This window comes from Bufo gargarizans, chromosome 4 (genome assembly GCF_014858855.1).
Source record: "Bufo gargarizans isolate SCDJY-AF-19 chromosome 4, ASM1485885v1, whole genome shotgun sequence".
In the NCBI taxonomy this organism is placed as follows: domain Eukaryota; kingdom Metazoa; phylum Chordata; class Amphibia; order Anura; family Bufonidae; genus Bufo; species Bufo gargarizans.
This window is the reverse complement of record NC_058083.1, coordinates 209788180-209810505: the sequence shown is the minus strand read 5'-3', so window position 1 is coordinate 209810505 and position 22326 is coordinate 209788180. Positions and strand designations below refer to the sequence as shown.

Sequence of the window (22326 nt, the reverse complement as noted above, 5' to 3'; positions counted from 1 at the left end):
GGAGAGGCCTCTTGTTCAGACATATGGTGGTATGCTTCTGATTGCCAAAAGCTGTGGCAAGCTGTGTACACAGTAATACAGCGATTTGGCCTCCTTTTTGGCAACAGCAAAATACTCCCTCATTTTGCTTTTATAGCAAAGGTCTAAAAGCATGGCTATCGAATAGTCATCCATTTACTTGATGCTATCAAAACACCTGTCAGTACATAAGAAAGAAAGCAGGCAGATTGCCATGCTCTCCACCTTGCCTGATGATCTCGTTCTTCATGGCTTTCACTCCCCACTCCGACGATGATTGGTGATCAAGGCGAGTGTTGTCATCATCATCATCATCAGCAGCCCTTTTCTCCTGCACAATCAACTCCTGCTCTTTCTCGTCCTCTAGTAGTAGCTCCTCATCCTCCTCCTCCATTGGACTTTGTCCGTGTGGGTCTCCAATAGCTATAGGCCACCCAGCAAAATGAGGAAGCTGTTCTTATTCTGCCGTCCCTTGATGCATCAGAGTGAGTGTTTGCTCTAATATAAACATCAGTGTAACTTTGACATTAGACAATGGCAGCTCATGCATGACACCTGCCGATTACACAGACCCTTTGAAGCCACTTTATTTGTCAGTCGCCATGACTATGGGATGAGGCGAGGGGACAGAAGACGTGGCACCTATATCTCATGGCCACATGATCCCTGTGAAGGCTGAACTGGCACAGGGTGAGGAGGAGCAGGGGTGGGCTGGGCCAGTAGATGTTTAGGGCCGAAGATTTGCTAAATTCATATGTTTCTGCGTCCACTGGACGCATATATAATTGAGCATGCTGCAGTGCTGGCAGGAAAAGGGAACCACTGGTTACCTGCCCCAGAATTCCCTACACATCGTTGTGATATAGGCGGCGCAATGACGTCACTCCGCCACCTGCAACGTTCCGGAGGAGCAGGCCTGCCAGAGGAAGCTGGCTGCATCGTGGGACTGTGCTGGGACAGGTGGGTATAGAGTACCCTCCCCTATTCTCTCCCTATGTCCTATCCCTAATACTGGCTCCTGACCCTAAAACTGACCTCTAACACTGACCCTAATACTGACCCTTAACCCTAGTACTGACCCCTAATCCTAATACTACTGACCCCTAATACTGACCATTAACCATAGCACTGACCCTAATACCGGCCCCAAATGCTAATGCTGACTCCAAATCGCTTTGGATAAGTCTCTATGAGCTTGCCACATCTTACCACTGGGATTTTTGCCCATTCCTCATTGCAAAATTGCTCCAGCTCCTTCAAGTTGGATGGTTTGAGCTTCTGAACAGCAATCTTTAAGTCTGACCACAGATTTTCTATTGGATTGAGATCTGGGCTTTGACTATGCCATTCCAACACATTTCCATGTTTCCCCTTAAACCACTCAAGTGTTGCTTTAGCAGTTTGTTTGGGGTTATTGTCCTGCTGGAAGGTGAACCTCCGTCCTAGCCACAGATCACGCACAGAGTGGTACAGGTTTTGCTCAAGAATATCCCTGTATCTATCTTTCCCTCAGCTCTGACCAGTTTCCCAGTCCCGGCTGCTGAAAAACATCCCCATAGCATGATGCTGCCACTACCATGTTTCACTGTGGGGATGGTGTTCTTTGGGTGATGTGATGTGTTGGGTTTGCTCCAGACATAGCGTTTTCTTTGATGGACGAAAAGGTCAATTTTAGTCTCATCAGACCAGAGCACCTTCCTCTTTCTTCTGGCCCCTCTGCCACATAGATCAACTCTATGGACCGTACGGCTTATTGTCCTCCTATGCACAGATCCTCCAGTCTCTGCTGTGGAACTCTGCAGCTCCTCCAGGGTTACCTTAGGTCTCTGTGCTGCCTCTCGGATTAATGCCCCCTTTGCCTGGTCCGTGAGTTTTGGTGGGCGGCCGTTTCTTGGCAGGTTTGCTGTTGTGCCATGTTTTTTCAATTTGGTTATGATAGATTAATTGGTGCTCCTGGGGATCATCAAAGATTTGGATATTTTTTTATAACCTAACCCTAACTTATACTTCTCAACAACATTGTCCTTTACTTGTTTGGAGAGTTCCTTGGTCTTTATGGCAGTTTGGTGAGTGATGCCTCTTGTTTAGGTGTTGCAACCTCTGGGGCCTTTATAAAAAAGTGTGTATATGTAATGACAGATGATGTGACACTTAGATTGCACATAGGTGGACATCATTTCACTAATTATGTGACTTCTGAAGGAAATTGGTTGAACCAGAGATTTTTATGGGCTTCCTAACAAAGGGGGTGAATACATACGCATATGCCAATTTTCTGTTTTCTATTTCTAAACAATGGTTTTATTTATATATTTTTCTCATTTCACTTCACCAACTTTGACTATTGTGTTCTGATCCATCACATAAAATTCAGATTAACAAAACATTGAACTTAAGGCTGTAATGTAACAAAACACGAAAAAAGTCAAGGGGGTGAATACTTTTGCAAGGCACTGTATATCCTGTTCATTATTACTGTATTTACATGGTTCTGTGGAAAGGGTTAATGAATACTGAGAGACTGTTAGGGCTTTGATTGAGGAACTGGTAATTTTCCACAGCTGCCATAGGGTTTAAAGAAGACCATGATTTGGAGGGAAAACCCCAGGCTTGTTTACTGACAAAAAGCAGACAGCCTGACCTTTTAAATGTTTGGTTTTAGATATGTTGTTATGTCTAGAAACTTGTTTTTGTCTGGAAAACCTGCTATGTCATTACCATTGAGTATGATTGAAGCTCTAATGTAAGTCTATACCAGACGGGAGCTGAAACAATGTATCTGTTTGTGCTGAGTTTCTCCACTCCACTCCTCCCACTAGAATGTTCTAGTCTAGCAAAAACTGTATATAAGGAGAGCAGTCAGAGCCCCTAGTGTGCTGCAGTTAGGGACCAGTGCTTAAAGGGGAGACTCATGCCAGTCTGCATGAGTGACCAGAAGAAGACGCTGAGATGGGGACGCTGAGCCACAGACCATGGTTCACTAGCCCTGTGACCAAGGAGCCACCCAGTCTACTGAGCTACAGACCAAGGGCCTTCTGAGAGAGAGAGAGGGACAGCTAGCTCACGCCTTTCCTCAGCATCAAACCCTTCTTCTGCAAGGGAGGAGACTCCGCCAGACTACTGAGTGACCAGAAGAAGACGCTGAGATGGGTATACACTGCTACAGACCCTGGATCACCGGCCTTGGACCAGGATATCAGCCTTCTAAAGAGAAAGAGGGATAGCTAGCTCAGGCCTTTCTTCAGCATCAAACCCTTCTTCTGCCAGGGAGGAGACTGGAGAAGTCAGTCCCATGCCTCGCCTGTATTGTTTTGTACCTGAATTCCTCCAATAAAGAAGCATCCTGGTTTACTGCAGACCCTGACTCTCTGGACTTATTTCCCATTGGGGTGCACCAAGCCTTACCATCCCTTCCGGAGAGCAGCAACATGTGGTGACACCTCAACGGTGTCCGGGGAACCAAGTGTAGCGTTGAGACCACCCCAAACCCGGCAACTGTATATACTGATATTTGGTATAATGGTATCATTTATACCTCGTACCATACATATCAGCACACTGCTGTATATACTATATATACACACTGCATCTATTAGGCCCCTTTCACACGGGCGAGTTTTCCGTGCGGGTGCGATCCGTGCGGCGAACGTATGGCACCCGCACTAAATCCTGACCCATTCATTTCTATGGGGCTGTGCACATGAGCGATTTTTTTAACGCATCACTTGTGCGTTCAGTTGAAATCGCAGCATGCTCTATATTTTCCGATTTTGACGTGACGCAGGCCCCATAGAAGTGAATGGGGTGTGTGAAAATCGGATGGAATTCGCAAGCAAGTACGGATGCCGTGCGATTTGCACGCATGGTTGCTAGGAGACCATCGGGATGGAGACCCGATCATTATTATTTTCCCTTATAACATGGTTATAAGGGAAAATAATAGCATTCTGAATACAGAATGCATAGTAAACCAGCGCTAGAGGGGTTAAAAAAAATAAATAATAATTTAACTCACCTTAGTCCACTTGCTCGCGAAGCTGGCATCTCCTTGTGTCTCCGCTGCTGATGAACAGGACCTGGGGTGAGCTACTCCATTAAATAGAGCTTAAGGACCTTCGATGACGTCACTCCGGTCATCACGTGATCTTTTACCATGGTGAATCACCATGGTAAAAGATCATGTGACGTACCATGTGATGACCAGAGTGACGTCATCGAAGGTCCTTAACCTGTATTTAATGGAACAGCTCACCTCAGGTCCTGTTCATCAGCAGCGGAGACACAAGGAGATGCCGGGCTTCGCGAGCAAGTGGACTAAGGTGAGTTAAATTATTATTTTTTATTTTTTTTAACCCCTCTAGCGCTGGTTTACTATGCGTTCTGTATTCAGAATGCTATTATTTTCCCTTATAACCATGTTATAAGGGAAAATAATACAATCTTCAGATCATCAATCCCAAGCCCGAACTTCTATGAAGAAGTTCGGGTTTGGGTACCAAACATGCGCGATTTTTCTCACGCGAGTGCAACGCATGACAATGTTTTGCACTTGCGCAGAAAAAATCGCGCATTTTCCCGCAACGCACCCGCCTCTTATCCGGGCAAAAAAACTCACGCCCGTGTGAAAGAGGCCTAATACCTCTTACCCCCTGACCATCAGCAACATGTAACATGTAACCTGTAACGTCACAACTTCTGTTACCCACTGCATCCTAACTTCTACTTAGTATTATAACAAATTGTGTGTACACTGTATTCAGAGGGCACATATAAGAGGCACTATAACTGAAGGGGGCACTATAAGAGACACTATACATAAAGGAGGCAATTATAAGAGACACTATACAGTCATGTGAAAAAATTAGGACACCCTTTGAAAGCATGTGGTTTTTTGTAACATTTTTAATAAAAGGTTATTTCATCTCCGTTTCAATAATACAGAGAGATTAAAGTAATCCAACTAAACAAAGAAAACTGAAGAAAAGTCTTTTCAAGATCTTCTGTAAATGTCATTCTACAAAAATGCCTATTCTAACTGAGGAAAAAGATAGGACACCCTCACATGTATTCCCTCTTAAATTGGCTCAGATCTCACACAGGTATATCACACCAGGTGCACATAATTAGTAGATCGTTACTCTGCATGTTGAATGAGGCTTGCCCTATTTAAACCTCAGACATTTAGTTTGGTGTGCTCCTGACTGTTGAAGTGAGAGTGAGCACCATGGTGAGAGCAAAAGAGCTGTCAGAGGACTTCAGAAAAAAGATTGTAGCAGCCTATGAGTCTGGGAAGGGATTTAAAAAGATCTCAAAAGATTTTGAAATCAGCCATTCCACTGTCCGGAAGATAGTCTACAAGTGGAGGGCTTTCAAAACAACTGCCAACATGCCCAGGACTGGTCGCCCCAGCAAGTTCACCCCAAGAGCAGACCGCAAGATGCTAAAAGAGGTCTCCAAAAACCCTAAAGTGTCATCTCGAGAACTACAGCAGGCTCTGGCTACTGTTGATGTAGAAGTACATGCCTCTACAATCAGAAAGAGACTGTACAAGTTTAACTTGCATGGGAGGTGTGCAAGGAGGAAACCTTTGCTTTCCAAGAGAAACATCGAGGCCAGACTGACATTTGCCAGAGATAAAGTTGACAAAGACCAGGACTTCTGGAATAATGTTCTTTGGACAGATGAGTCCAAAATTGAATTATTTGGACACAACAGCAGAGGACATGTTTGGCGTAAACCAAACACAGCATTCCAAGAAAAGAACCTCATACCAACTGTGAAGCATGGAGGTGGAAGTGTCATGGTTTGGGGCTGCTTTGCTGCAGCAGGACCTGGTCAGCTCACCATCATAGAATCCACAATGAATTCTACTGTGTATCAGAAGGTGCTTGAAGAACATGTGAGACCATCAGTTAGAATATTAAAGCTGAAGCGGAACTGGACCATGCAACATGACAATGACCCAAAACATACTAGTAAATCAACCAAAGATTGGCTGAAAAAGAAGAAATGGAGAGTCCTGGAATGGCCAAGTCAAAGTCCAGATTTGAATCCCATTGAGATGCTGTGGGGTGACTTGAAAAGGGCTGTACGTGCAAGAAACCCCTCAAACATCTCACAGCTGAAAAAGTTCTGCATTGAGGAGTGGGGTAAAATTTCCTCAGACCGATGTCGAAGACTGGTAGATGGCTACAAGAACCGTCTCACTGCAGTTATTTCAGCCAAAGGAGGTAACACTCGCTATTAGGGGCAAGGGTGTCCTATCTTTTTCCTCAGTTAGAATAGGCATTTTTGTAGAATGACATTTACAGAAGATCTTGAAAAGACTTTTCTTCAGTTTTCTTTGTTTAGTTGGATTACTTTAATCTCTCTGTATTGTTGAAACGTAGATGAAATAACCTTTTATTAAAAATGTTACAAAAAACCACATGCTTTCAAAGGGTGTCCTAATTTTTTCACATGACTGTACATAAAGGGAGCACATACAGTCATGTGAAAAAATTAGGACACCCTTTGAAAGCATGTGGTTTTTTGTAACATTTTTAATAAAAGGTTATTTCATCTCCGTTTCAACAATACAGAGAGATTAAAGTAATCCAACTAAACAAAGAAAACTGAAGAAAAGTCTTTTCAAGATCTTCTGTAAATGTCATTCTACAAAAATGCCTATTCTAACTGAGGAAAAAGATAGGACACCCTCACATGTATTCCCTCTTAAATTGGCTCAGATCTCACACAGGTATATCACACCAGGTGCACATAATTAGTAGATCGTTACTCTGCATGTTGAATGAGGCTTGCCCTATTTAAACCTCAGACATTTAGTTTGGTGTGCTCCTGACTGTTGAAGTGAGAGTGAGCACCATGGTGAGAGCAAAAGAGCTGTCAGAGGACTTCAGAAAAAAGATTGTAGCAGCCTATGAGTCTGGGAAGGGATTTAAAAAGATCTCAAAAGATTTTGAAATCAGCCATTCCACTGTCCGGAAGATAGTCTACAAGTGGAGGGCTTTCAAAACAACTGCCAACATGCCCAGGACTGGTCGCCCCAGCAAGTTCACCCCAAGAGCAGACCGCAAGATGCTAAAAGAGGTCTCCAAAAACCCTAAAGTGTCATCTCGAGAACTACAGCAGGCTCTGGCTACTGTTGATGTAGAAGTACATGCCTCTACAATCAGAAAGAGACTGTACAAGTTTAACTTGCATGGGAGGTGTGCAAGGAGGAAACCTTTGCTTTCCAAGAGAAACATCGAGGCCAGACTGACATTTGCCAGAGATAAAGTTGACAAAGACCAGGACTCCTGGAATAATGTTCTTTGGACAGATGAGTCCAAAATTGAATTATTTGGACACAACAGCAGAGGACATGTTTGGCGTAAACCAAACACAGCATTCCAAGAAAAGAACCTCATACCAACTGTGAAGCATGGAGGTGGAAGTGTCATGGTTTGGGGCTGCTTTGCTGCAGCAGGACCTGGTCAGCTCACCATCATAGAATCCACGATGAATTCTACTGTGTATCAGAAGGTGCTTGAAGAACATGTGAGACCATCAGTTAGAAAATTAAAGCTGAAGCGGAACTGGACCATGCAACATGACAATGACCCAAAACATACTAGTAAATCAACCAAAGATTGGCTGAAAAAGAAGAAATGGAGAGTCCTGGAATGGCCAAGTCAAAGTCCAGATTTGAATCCCATTGAGATGCTGTGGGGTGACTTGAAAAGGGCTGTACGTGCAAGAAACCCCTCAAACATCTCACAGCTGAAAAAGTTCTGCATTGAGGAGTGGGATAAAATTTCCTCAGACCGATGTCGAAGACTGGTAGATGGCTACAAGAACCGTCTCACTGCAGTTATTTCAGCCAAAGGAGGTAACACTCGCTATTAGGGGCAAGGGTGTCCTATCTTTTTCTTCAGTTAGAATAGGCATTTTTGTAGAATGACATTTACAGAAGATCTTGAAAAGACTTTTCTTCAGTTTTCTTTGTTTAGTTGGATTACTTTAATCTCTCTGTATTGTTGAAACGTAGATGAAATAACCTTTTATTAAAAATGTTACAAAAAACCACATGCTTTCAAAGGGTGTCCTAATTTTTTCACATGACTGTACATAAAGGGAGCACATACAGTCATGTGAAAAAATTAGGACACCCTCTGAAAGCATGTGTTTTTTTGTAACATTTTTAATAAAAGGTTATTTCATCTCCGTTTCAACAATACAGAGAGATTAAAGTAATCCAACTAAACAAAGAAAACTGAAGAAAAGTCTTTTCAAGATCTTCTGTAAATGTCATTCTACAAAAATGCCTATTCTAACTGAGGAAAAAGATAGGACACCCTCACATGTATTCCCTCTTAAATTGGCTCAGATCTCACACAGGTATATCACACCAGGTGCACATAATTAGTAGATCGTTACTCTGCATGTTGAATGAGGCTTGCCCTATTTAAACCTCAGACATTTAGTTTGGTGTGCTCCTGACTGTTGAAGTGAGAGTGAGCACCATGGTGAGAGCAAAAGAGCTGTCAGAGGACTTCAGAAAAAAGATTGTAGCAGCCTATGAGTCTGGGAAGGGATTTAAAAAGATCTCAAAAGATTTTGAAATCAGCCATTCCACTGTCCGGAAGATAGTCTACAAGTGGAGGGCTTTCAAAACAACTGCCAACATGCCCAGGACTGGTCGCCCCAGCAAGTTCACCCCAAGAGCAGACCGCAAGATGCTAAAAGAGGTCTCCAAAAACCCTAAAGTGTCATCTCGAGAACTACAGCAGGCTCTGGCTACTGTTGATGTAGAAGTACATGCCTCTACAATCAGAAAGAGACTGTACAAGTTTAACTTGCATGGGAGGTGTGCAAGGAGGAAACCTTTGCTTTCCAAGAGAAACATCGAGGCCAGACTGACATTTGCCAGAGATAAAGTTGACAAAGACCAGGACTCCTGGAATAATGTTCTTTGGACAGATGAGTCCAAAATTGAATTATTTGGACACAACAGCAGAGGACATGTTTGGCGTAAACCAAACACAGCATTCCAAGAAAAGAACCTCATACCAACTGTGAAGCATGGAGGTGGAAGTGTCATGGTTTGGGGCTGCTTTGCTGCAGCAGGACCTGGTCAGCTCACCATCATAGAATCCACGATGAATTCTACTGTGTATCAGAAGGTGCTTGAAGAACATGTGAGACCATCAGTTAGAAAATTAAAGCTGAAGCGGAACTGGACCATGCAACATGACAATGACCCAAAACATACTAGTAAATCAACCAAAGATTGGCTGAAAAAGAAGAAATGGAGAGTCCTGGAATGGCCAAGTCAAAGTCCAGATTTGAATCCCATTGAGATGCTGTGGGGTGACTTGAAAAGGGCTGTACGTGCAAGAAACCCCTCAAACATCTCACAGCTGAAAAAGTTCTGCATTGAGGAGTGGGGTAAAATTTCCTCAGACCGATGTCGAAGACTGGTAGATGGCTACAAGAACCGTCTCACTGCAGTTATTTCAGCCAAAGGAGGTAACACTCGCTATTAGGGGCAAGGGTGTCCTATCTTTTTCCTCAGTTAGAATTGGCATTTTTGTAGAATGACATCTACAGAAGATCTTGAAAACACTTTTCTTCAGTTTTCTTTGTTTAGTTGGATTACTTTAATCTCTCTGTATTGTTGAAACGGAGATGAAATAACCTTTTATTAAAAATGTTACAAAAAACCACATGCTTTCAAAAGGGTGTCCTAATTTTTTCACATGACTGTATAAGGGGCCCTGTACTTAAAGGAGGCACATATAAGAGGCACTTTAAATAAAGGGGCACATATAAGATGTGCTATGCATAAAGGGGGCACATATAACAGGGACTATACATAAAGGGGACATGTAAGAGCTACTATTTATAAAGGGCACCAAACATTTGGCTCTATATACAGGGGGCACAGACCATTTGGCATTAGCATTAGGGGCACTGTACGTAGCACTATATACAAAAGCCACAAAGTGTGTGTCACTATATACAGAAGACAGAGGGCATATGGCCTTATATACAGAAGGCACAGAGTATGTGGCACAACAAACAGAGGACACATAGCATGTGACACTACATACAGAGGGCACAGAATGTGTGGCACTATATACAGAGGGCACAGAGTTTGTGGCACTATATACAGAGGGCACAAATCGTGTGGCACTACCATTGGGGGGATTGTGTGTAGCACTAATGCACCTATGCTGCTGTTATATTCAGGGCACTACATTTGGCACTAAGATGAGTTTGTGTTAGTATGCAGGGTGCTAATTTGTTGGTTAAGTGAGAAGCTGAAGACATTTTCTCAGCAAAATCTGCAGAGTCGTCATCAGAGATGTCATGATCGTGATCTGAACCAGATGGGGAAAAACTCAGGAAGAGACGTCACCTGTAAGGCTCCATTCACACTTCCGCAATGTGCGCTCTGCATTTTGCGGACCACACATCGCTGGCACTAATAGAATATGCCTATTCTTGTCCACAATTGCGGACAACAATAAGACATGTTCTATTTTTTTCAGGAACGGAAATGCGGACCCGGAAGTGCGGGTCCGCATTTCTGGAGCCGGGACGCACATCGTGCGGCCCCATAGAAATAAATCGGTCCGCAATTCCATTCAGCAAAATGCAGAACAAAATTGCGGACATGTGAATGCTGTAGTGCTGTAGTCACCTGGACGATCTACAGCTGATGATGGATGTTAGCATGCTGTTTTGTGAAAAAAACAACTCCCAGCCTCCCATTACTACTGTTCAGGCCATACTGGAAGCTGTAGTTTCATACTGTACAAGCTTATATGGTAAAGGCTGACCGGACTACTGAAATGGTATCTGTATTAAACTTTTAAAATCAGTTGATGTATATACAGCATGTACTGTACATGGTTCTGGTGCTATATTTATTTAGTGTACTTTATCCTGGTGCTGTATTTGCCTTATGGGTTTGGTTCTGCTTCTATATTTATGAAGTAAACTTGGTTGTGGTGCTTTTTTTTTTTCTTTTGAGCAAGGTTCTGGTGCTGTATTCATGCAGTGAACTTAGTTCTGGTGCTATGCTTGGTTCTGGTGCTCTATTTATGCAGTGAACTTGTTCTGGTGCTGTGATTGTGTATTAAACATGAATCTGATGCTATACTTTGATCTAATACCACCCATTCACATCAGTGTTCTGCCAATGTCACAGATTCTGTCAAAACGACCGTACAGAAAAGTCCTGCATGCAAGACTTTTTCTCCAGTAAAGAAGCAGCACCTTTAGCAGACCCCATTATAGTCAATGGAGTTTCTTCAGCTCAGGAGTTGGTAAATCTTGTTTCTGTAATGATGAAGCTATTGCTATGAACTCAAATATGTACTGTATCTGGGATTGCACATGTGTGTGCGATCTCAACATTAAAACACAACCAGCTGCCGCTGTTTAACTATTTAAAGTCCATTTACCGTTATAGCCTTTATATGGTAGGCAAAGTTAAATGGGTTAAGGATGAGCTGCTTCACATGGGCCAGTGCTTGCCAGCCAGCCCACCCCTGAGGAAGAGGACGAGGAGGACATACAGTATGCGCCTAGGAATTTTATACAGAACTAAGTGGTTTATCTGCCCAAGCAAAAGGAGAGGAGCATGAGGAGCTAGAGGGGGGCGACAAAGACAATGCAAATGACCCTGCTAGACCATAGCAGTATGCAGTGGAAATGGAGGCAAGGAGTCCCTCCGAGTCCCCTGCGCAAATGGCCAGATGCATGCTGAGTTGCTTGCATAGTGACAGCCTCATTATCACCATTTCGCAGGATGACTACTGGCTTTCCACAATGTTATACCCTTGCTACCGGTCCAAAATGGTGGCCTTTACACCTTCTGAGAGGGATGAAAAACTCGACAACTATTGAGACATTCTTTGTAGTCGGTTGGTCGCTGCCTATGTGCGCCATCTCTTCTTCCTCACTAATTTCTGATTGGGGGGGACCCTCTGAGCATACGCACCACTGCCATGACTGCTGGAGGGTTGGGTGCAGGAGCAGCACCAGCTCCATCAGCAGCAACTTAAGGCCTCATGCACACGGCCGTGTTCTGCGGCCGAGAGCGGACCGTGGAAACCCGGCCGGGATTCCTCCTGACAGCATGAGCGCACGGCGTCATTGGTTGCTATGACGCCGTGCGCTTCATGCAGCCGCTGCTGTACAGTAATACACTAGAACACTAGAATAGTGTATTACTGCACAGCAGCGGCTTCTTCTCCCACCTACTGAAGAAACCACCCAGCAACAGGACATGCAGCAGAACCTAAACCATCAGGTGATGGCATACTTGGACTGCACCCTGCCACCCCACATTCAAGATCCCCAGGACTATTTGACAGCCAAACTGGCCACAACTGGCTGAGTCTGCCCTGGGCAAACTTTCCTGCCCAGCCAGTAGTGTGGCATCAGAGTGTTTAGTGCGATGGGTTGCATAGTTACCCCAAAGAGAACTCGCCTTTCAGCACAAAATGTTGAGAGACTAATCTTTAGGGTCCACTCACACATCCGTATAAATTGGTCCGCATCCATAGTCAAGTTCTTCAGCCCCACAAAAAAAGAAGAACAGAAAAATAAACAGTGATTTAAACACAGCCTTACTGCTGACACCCTCCCCACTATTATGGGGCGATTACATGAATCTTGAGCCACTGCATGAATCAGTCCACGCCGATAAATTAGACATAATGCTAATATTGACTTGTAAGGCTTAGGCTACTTTCACACTGGCGTTTTTGTTTCCGTTTGTGAGATCCATTCAGGGATCTCACAAGCGGTCCAAAACGGATCAGTTTTGCCCATAAAGGGTTTCTGTCACACCAATTTTCGCTATTAAACAGGCTGACATTATATGTCACACACACAGGGGGTGAGGTAGTGACCACTGAACTCCCCCCTCACCCCTGTCCCTGCCTACTTGCCTTGCTAGTCCTAGCGACAAGGGACAACTGGTCGACAAACCCTTAGCTAGGATAGTGCAGGGAAGACAAACAACATATAAACAGAAAGGTCAAACAAGCCGCGTCAAAACCAAGAGAGCAGAAACAGTACCAGAGGAGCAAGCTGAGAATCGTCAGGACAAGCCAAAGTCAAACCAGGAGACCACACCAAGACCAGAGGATGAGACGGACAGGAAATCAGAAGTAAAGCAGGAACAAACCAGCCAGGGGAGTATCATGAAGGAAGGACCTCAATAACAGACAATCTGTGGCCAGCGGATTGCCTGTTTAAATAGGATGCTGGTGGAGTCATGTGCCGTAGCCATCGTCACATGACTACTGAGTTCCAAAACAGCCCATACAGCCGTGTGCTGATGACGCGAGCGCGCCTCGGCCATGTCCGCCTCCTGGAACCATGCACAGAGCGCATTGTGACATTATAGATGTGAAAATGTCACCTGAATTTAACTCTGCATTTCTTTTATTTAAGTATGCCCCCGTTTTCGTGTAATTTAAACTTTTATTATATGCAAATGAGCCTCTAGGAGCAGAGGGGCATTGCGCCTGCTCCTAGAGGCTCCATTTGCCCACCTCCTTTCCACTCCCTTCTGTCTTGATTGACAGGGCCAGGCCAGCATTGGTTCACCAGCTGGCCCCGTCTGCCGTGTAACTCTCGCGCCTGCGCTGTCCCGTTCAGTATTCGTCGCAGGCGCAGTGAGAAAGCCGGCAGCCTGCTTTCTCACTTCGCCTGCGACGAATACTGAACGGGACCGTCAATCAAGACAGAAGGGCGTGGAAATGAGGTGGGGCGAACGGAGCCTCTAGGAGCAGGTGCAAAGCCCCCCCTGCTCCTAGAGGCTCATTTGCATATAATAAAAGTTAAAATTACACGAAAACGGGGGTATATTTAAATAAAAGAAATGCAGAGTTAAATTCAGGTGACATTCTCACATCTATAATGTCAGCCTGTTTAATAGCGAAAATTGGCATGACAGAAACCCTTTAATGCATTCTGAATGGATAAGGATCCACTTGGTTTGGCTCAGTTTGGCTCCGTTCCGCCTCCATTCCGCTTTGGAGGCGGACACCAAAATGCTGTTTGCAGCATTTTGGTGTCTGTTTGACAAAACTAAGCCAAATGGATTCGTCATGACACACAATGTAAGTCAATGGGGACGGTTCTATTTTCACTGACACAATCTGGCACAATAGAAAACGGATCTGTCCCCCATTGACTTTCAACGGTGTTCAAGACGGATCAGTTTTGGCTATATTAAAGATAATACAAACCGATCTGTTCTGAATGGATGCATGCGGTTGTATTATCTGAACGGATGCGATTGTGCAGATCCATGACGGATATGCACCAAACGTGAGTGTAAAGGTGGCCTAAGTTCACACTTCAGTTATTTGGTCAATTATTTCCATCAGTTTATGTGAGCCAAATTTGTGAGCCAAACCTACTCTCGGATTAAGTATCATGAATAGATTTACACCTGTTCAGTGCGTTTGACCCACACCTGCTTTTGGCTGACAATAAATGATTAGTATAATTGACCAAATAACTGAAGTGGGAATTGAGCCTAATAATGACTCACAGTCTTTCTGCAATTAATAGAAGGGATTCAAAAGCATGTATTTGCAGTGCCACAACATGAAGTAAAAGAACCTTTTTTTTACTCCTTTACTTTATTATTGCTGACTCCATGACTTCATTTTGTTTGATTAAAGAGTCATCGGACACAGCTCCTGCAGGGGCTCACAGCATTTTTTTTTTTTTTTTTTGCTTTACTGAAGGCTGCTGTATTCTTTTCTTTTGGTTTAGCTAGGAGTTAGCTAGGACTGTTGGTAACCTGCCTGTCATTCAGATGCACAGTAACTGTTTTGCTACCAAAAAGGACTATGCATGTTGCTGCACTGTGATGTACATTAAGATACATTCTCCCTAATGTTTAACTGCAGCCCAGGATAGACCCGATTTAATAAAATGCTTGGCCAATTAATTTGCAATGAAGCACATTTCTTGCTCTCTAATTAGCAATCTCTTATTATTACACATTCTCAGGACAGGTCATCAATATCAGATTAGCAGGGGTCAACACATGGCATCCCTGCCAATGATCTGTTTAAGAAGACGGCGTTTGCAGTGTGCATGTGCCATCTCCCGTCTCTCTTCCTGATCACCACTGTATGTCTATGGGACAGCAGCAGCGGGTAGGAAGAGAGAAAGGAGACGGCACGTGCGTGAACAGATGATCGTGGGGGTGCCGGGTGTCGCACCCTTGCCAATCTGATATTGATGGAAATTTGTAACAAATCTTATTAGTTCCGAATCAATTCGTTCATCACTATATTTGTTTTTTTATGGGACAAAAAAAAACTGTTTGTGCAACATGTTTATTCTACTGTATACTGACCAGTAAATCCAAATGTATACATGATTTTGAATCTAGTAACACAGGTGAAAAGAACTATACAGTTAGAAATGTTCCTAGCTATAGTATGGGATGATTGTGCTTTGTTATAAAAACTAATAATTTATATATTCATCACTCACAGGCACTTAAAATGGCTCATGTTGGAATTTCACTGTCTGAATTAGAAGCATCTGTTGCATCTCCATTTACTTCCAAAATTCCAAACATTGAATGTGTTCCATTGCTCATCAAGTAAGTTTTGAAGTAATCTGTAGAGTAGGTCTTAAATAGATATTATACTAATTGATTTAATAATTTTAAAGAACAATCTTATATTATTCCAAACTTCTAATATCATGGACAAGTACATCTATGTTAAAAAAAATATTTAGAAAAAATTGGAAGCACCTATTTAACACATTGTAACAGTTATCCAGAATTGTAAAATTGTATAACTTCTGGTGGAACAGGCACTCTATCACCCGGAATTTACGATAGAAAGATATTTTATTTCAAACAATGGTTAAAAATTCTTAAAATACATATAAAAACTATCATTAAGATATTACAAGCTGGATGTATTCCAACAGACACCCCCCTAATCAGGGCTGTGTATGTGGGAGTATAAACAGCGGGCAAGGTGCGGCAAGGTACTGTCTGCAAGGAATCAGAGGATCAAAGCGATGAATTAAAACGGTGAATTAGAAATAAATACAAATAATTAGACTGGATTATTAGTCTTGCAAACCTCAATCGGATAGTGAAGTATTGATCTATATAGCGTTGGTGAGGATAGGTTAATAATGTCCCAATAGTCCTCCTTTATATGATAGTTATACCGTGTCACTTATCTGTGTAATACATAAGAACAAGTTAGAATATATCAGTTTATGAGAACTGCAAAGATGGTAGATCAGTCAAATCTACTGTGACCCATACTGGCCTAATTTGTATCTATTTTGGTAGTATTGCCAATTTCACACGGTCCGTTACTTAATGCCACTTAGTATAGTGTACACTTAGGCCTCATGCACACGGCCGTTGTTGTGTCCCGTGTCCGTTGTTCCGTTTTCCGTGATTTTCTGCAGACCCATTGACTTTCAATGGGTCCGTGGAAAACTCGGCTAATGCACCATTTGTCATCCGCGTTCGTGATCCGTGTTTCCAGTCCGTGAAAAAAATATGACCTGTCCAATTTTTTTTACGGACAACGGAGGCACACAAGATTGTCATCCGCGTCTGCGCGTCCGTATCCGTTTTTTTCCTATCATTTGCATGGCAATCTTGACTTAGATTTTTTTAAACTTTCCTTCATGTCTGGAGATCCTCCAAAAATAAAGGAAGACACACGGAAACAAAAACGGACATGGATCACGGAACAACGGAACCCCTTTTTGCGGACCGCCAAAAAATACTGTCATGTGCATGAGGCCTTATATGAATACTCCTCTTAATTCAACGGAGTTGTGGCTCAGGAAAATGTTGTCAACAAATGTTAAATAGTTCGGTTTTACCACATTTCCCGCGTGATTTAAACAGATGGTGGGCGGCTTGGTGAAGCTCTGCTCACTGCAGTATCAGAAAGCTTGTCTCGCGGTCTGCGGGTCTCTTCTGCGGGTCTCTTTCAGGCAGCGGGTCAGGTGTTGGCCAGCGAGTCACGTGGCATCCCATGTGACAGGTTTGTAGGCCGGATTTCAAATTCCTTCAGCGCGCTATTGCCAATGTATGGATACTTAGTTAAAGTACTTTCATTTACTGTAGTATAAGAGTCCCTCAGGATAATGCAATGGCAATACGCATTTCGAAGCAGCTTGCTTCTTCATCAGTGGCTATCAACGTTATCCCGTATAATTGCAGTTATCCATAATTGTGGGCAAGATTGTTTCTCTAAGGTAAAATTCATAACCTTTTCGCCAGAACTTTATATATCCATATATTGTAATCAATCAATGTGTAATAAATACAGTTACTAATTATGTAAATGGGTTTGGTTTAGAGTTGAGAAAATTTATTTGATTCCAATATGTCTATAATTTCCCCCAAAAAATCAGCTTTTGAGTAAATCTAAAGCTTTTGTGATTCAAATAGGACAAATTGCTTAAAATGACGGCAGCCATTTTACAGATCAGAAGACAGCACAACAGGGCAAGGAAGATGAGGAAGGTGCTTTACTTGACCCTGCGCAGGGCCCCTTGCCATCAGCCTCAGCCAAAACTGAGGGATGAGACGTGTCATAGTTGGATCCAAAGGAGGGAAGTCAAGTGAATTCTGAGCTTGTACATTGATGTGAAAGGATGTCTATCAGAGATACAGAAAAGAAAGCTTTATCTTTGGATACACAATATACCTACTGTCAAATCGGAATAGTATTAGGGAATATAATAGAAAGATTTAATTAAAAGAGAGAGAGATAAAAGGTTTTATCTAGGGACAAGATAGAGTCAGTCAGATTCAGTGTAGCATATCTTTTACTGGGCTGCAGCCATTTCCACACACTGTTACTGTAGTTGCACTGCACATTATTATTTAAAGCTATTGTACTCAGCTTTTTCTTACTGTGCAGTAGTGATGAGCGGCATACGCAATATTAGTTTTTGCGATATCTCGCAAATTTTTTGCATAATATTCGCAATAAATTAGCGAATTCTAGATCTAGTGATCTCCAGTCGTTATTTTTCGCAATTGCGCAAATCACCACTAATGATGTGCATATTTTTTGCGCAATATATGCAACTTCACATTTTATCAGGTCTGAGTAGATATTACTGATCAGTGCACTTAGTATTGTTGTGACATCACAGCACAATGTCTGTAGCATGTATGGACAGCAGAGAAACAGTAATTCCTATCACACTACCTAACACCCTGCACTGGAACCTATTAGCTACACCATATCACTATCTAACCTACACTGACTATCTCCCACTAACTATATGTATTATATATATATATATATATATATATATATATATATGAGCAAACTAACTATCTAATGTAATTGGATAAGGAATAGGATCCAGATGAAAGCTCAGAGCACAGCAATAACACTGCCGTCTCTCTCAGAACTGCAGAAAACTACAGAAAATGGCCGCTGGGGAGGTTCTTATATAGTAAGGGGTAGGCAACTTTCCTATTTATTGCTAGGGATGTTGCTAAGCTCAGACAAAGACATTGCAGCCGTCTCATTGGCCTACAAGCAAGAAGGGAGGTTACTGAAGAAAAAAAAAATCTAGAATATTCACGATTACCAATATACAGCACTATATTCAACATCTTCGCAAATTCTCGAAGTGCCGATATTTGCGATAAAAATTTGCGATTAGATTATTCGCGATCAACATGTGCAGGAGACAAATCACATGAAAGGGTAGTAAACCTGTCTGGACATATTTTCCAGCATCACAGTTACAGTATATATTGATGTGAACTCTGTGATGAATTCATTTTTGTAATAACATTTTCAAAAAGCTTTTAAAACAGAGTGGGCAATTCCACAGACTAGTGTATCTGTTAGATTGTAGTGAACGTCGTCTAATTGTAAATTTTGTTCCTGCAAAAATTCCACCATAGTTCACCATAGACTAATGCAATTGACGTGTTGTTCTGCATCACTTACTGTAACATTGTAGTGGCCTCTGTCCAATTATGCAATTTTAAAAAAAATATTGTTGAAAATTGTATTTAAAAACTTCACTCAACACAGACTAGTGTACCTGGCATATTCTTTGTTATACACTGTTATATTATAGTGGACTCTGCCCAATAACAGTGTTCTGATTGTTTAAATTGGCTTCAAACTAAAATCTCTGCTAAACAATCGGTAGAGTAAAGAAGAAAAACCCATCCCACGTCATTCATAAGTGAGAATGTCAGTGGCTGCAGTGCAAGCAGTATTTTTGGCACCAGCCGCCCGGCCAGTAGTAGCAGGCCATGGTTTTCTGTCACTTCCAGTAGGTTATGGATTGTTATTGCAAAGGAAGCAGATGACTAGAGAGCTCACTCATCATCTCAATCAGGGGCGGACTGACCGGTCGGGCACTTCGGACATGGTCTGAGGGCCCGGCCGGGATGGGGGCCCGCCCCAGAATAACATAACACCGGGCCCCGCTCACTGTAATAGTAATATTCCTATGTGAACAACTTGAAATCCCCTGCGATCCTCTCCCTCTCTGTAGTCACAAACTCAGTAGCATAGAGGCAGCAGCAGGCAGTGTAATAGGAGCCGACAGTGGAAACTAGCCCCGCCCCTCCCTGCCGCCCAACCAATCAGAGGCAGCCAGCAGTCCAGCACTGACTCACAGCACAGGGGAGTTGTGCAGGGACTCAGAGAATCGTCTCAGTTTATTAGTTAAAAGAATCAAATGAGTCAGAGACGTGTCACCGAATCCCTGCCAGGCCTCCTGCTCTGCGGCTCCCTGTCTCCCGACAAGTCCGTCCGGGGGGGGGGGGGGGGGTGGGGGTGGTATAGTATTGCATGTAGCAGAGCTGTGTGTGTGTACAGGGTGCTTGTAGCAATGTAGCAGAGCTGTGTGTGTACAGGGTGCTTGCAGCAATGTAGCAGAGCTGTGTGTGTACAGGGTGGTTGCAGCAATGTAGCAGAGCTGTGTGTGTACAGGGTGCTTGCAGCAATGTAGCAGAGCAGGAAGCCTGGCAGGGACTCGGTGACAGGATTCTTTTAACTCAAAGAATCAAATGAGTCTCTGACTCAATTTGATTCTTTTAACTAATAAACTCTTAGACCATTATCTAAATCCCTGCAATAACTATACAGTGTAATTACATCAGTCTGCTCCACTGCAGCAGAGCTGTGTTTGCCAGGAGCGAGTTCCTCCAGATCTTCGGTTCACTTGAGAGCCGACTCAGCAAGGGAACCGAAGATTCGATGAACTGAGCATGCGCATTGTTCTTCAGTTCACTTGCTTCTGCCGGCTCAGGAAGTGAACCGAAGATCCGATTCATGAATCGGTTCTTTTGAATGAACTGATTCAAATGAATTGATTCATGAAAAAGATCCGAACTTCCCATCTCTAAAACTCAGTAGCAGGCCGGACGACAGCGCAACTCACTGACGTCACGCACCTGCTCCTCCTACTTCATTCAAAAAAGTGCTGACTAATATAAAATTTTGAATCTTTATTTCATTTCCTTAAAACTATTTTCCACGATATAGACATAATACTGTCAATTAAACGTCACAGAGGTGCTGAAGAGGTCTAGATATTTGCATTTTGTTAACCTTTATTTTTGTTTGCATTTTGTTAACCTCTACTGCGCCTGCGCCAAGTCATCTTTTTCGCGCATGCGCAGTGTATTGGGGATCATTCACTCACAGGGACACTGTTATGGGGGGATCTGTGGATGACACATATATAGCATAAGGTGCTATATATGTGTCATCCACAGATCCCCACAACAGTGTGTCATCCACAGAGCCCCCATAACAGTGTGTCATCCACAGATCCCCCATAACAGTGTGTCATCCACAGAGCCCCCATAACAGTGTGTCATCCACAGAGCCCCCATAACAGTGTCATCCATAGAGCCCCCATAACAGTGTGTCATCCACAGAGCCCCCATAACAGTGTGTCATCCACAGAGCCCCCATAACAGCGTCATCCACAGATCCCCCCCATAACAGTGCCATCCACAGATCCCCCCATAACAGTGTCATCCACAGATCCCCCCACAAAAGTGCCATCCACAGAGCCCCCATAACACCTTTTGGTTTAAAATATTTTTTTATTTGGCTATTCCCCACCCCTCTTGTAATTGTTCCGCTACTTGTGGGCGCGCAGGAATGTGTTGAGTCACTTCGGTGGGCAATCCCGTCCTGCAGCGCGTGATCCCGCAAGACCTGCCGCTGTAGGTCACGGGTCTCGCGGTATCACGCGCCACAGGATGGGATTGCTCACCGAAGTGACTGAACTCATGCCCATGTAGCCCGCAAGTAGCGGATCAGTGGAACAAGTACAAGGTGGGGGGGGGGATGATCTGTGGGGTTGCCCAGACGGCTAGGTCCTTCACAGTAGTTATTAACCCCTTTCAGCAGTCCCCCATTCACTGAAGAGGGGACTGCTGAAAGGGATTAATAACTACTGTGAAGGGCCTCCCCCCCTTTCACAGTAGTTATGCCCAGATATGTGCCCCCTTCACAGTAGTTATGCCCAGATATGTGCCCCCTTCACAGTAGTTATGCCCACACTGCTTCTAACAGAGGCTCACTAATGGACGCTGAGATTAGATCACCCCATACGAAAGCATTGAATCAATTCTTTCCTATGGGGAAAAATTTGACCCTGGAGGTCATCATGCAGGGTGTGAGGACGTCCAGCGTCAGATACCAGACCAAAGGTCTGTTTTAATCCAGGAAGCCCTCAGGTGGCTGCCAGCCACTAGAGGCTAACTTATTGCTGGAACTTAAACAATGCAGTTTCTCTAGAACATTGCAGCTCGATTTGCAAAAGGGACACTGCACCCAGACCACTTCAATGAGCTGAAGTGGTCTGGGTGCCTTTTGTGTCACTTTAGCCGGCCCGCGCATGCGCAATGCGGGCCAGCATTTCTTCAAGGGGGGGTCGCGTCATCAGCTTGCCAGCCAATGATCTGTTATATGGCTGACCTGCTCCTCTGCTGGTCCTTTTGGTCGGTTGGATCCAGCAGAGGAGCAGGCTTCACAGTGAGTACACCAAACACCACACATAGCCCCAGATCACCCCCTGCACCCCAATTAACCCTTTGATCACCCCTTTGATCGCCCCTGTCAATCACTAGTGAAAGTGTAAACTGTCACTTTTTTTTCACTGGTATTGACTGTTAGGTTTTAGGATAGTTTAGGCCCCTTAGTTAGGTAGTTTAGGGATCAGTTAGCGCCCAGCCCACCGCACCGCAGTCCCTAATCAGCATTTGTACTTTTATAGTATCTGAAA

The 22326-nt window shown here is 43.6% G+C and overlaps 1 protein-coding gene across 1 annotated transcript in view; it reads left to right on the top strand.

The window, feature by feature from the left end:
- The window catches only part of LOC122934993 (probable cation-transporting ATPase 13A5), a 249603-nt gene that overhangs the window by 145698 nt on the left and 81579 nt on the right, over nucleotides 1–22326 (top strand). Inside the window, exon 23 of the mRNA XM_044290686.1 lies at nucleotides 15543–15652. Coding sequence (XP_044146621.1) covers nucleotides 15543–15652 — 110 coding nt within the window. The remainder of the gene's footprint in view (nucleotides 1–15542; nucleotides 15653–22326) is intronic.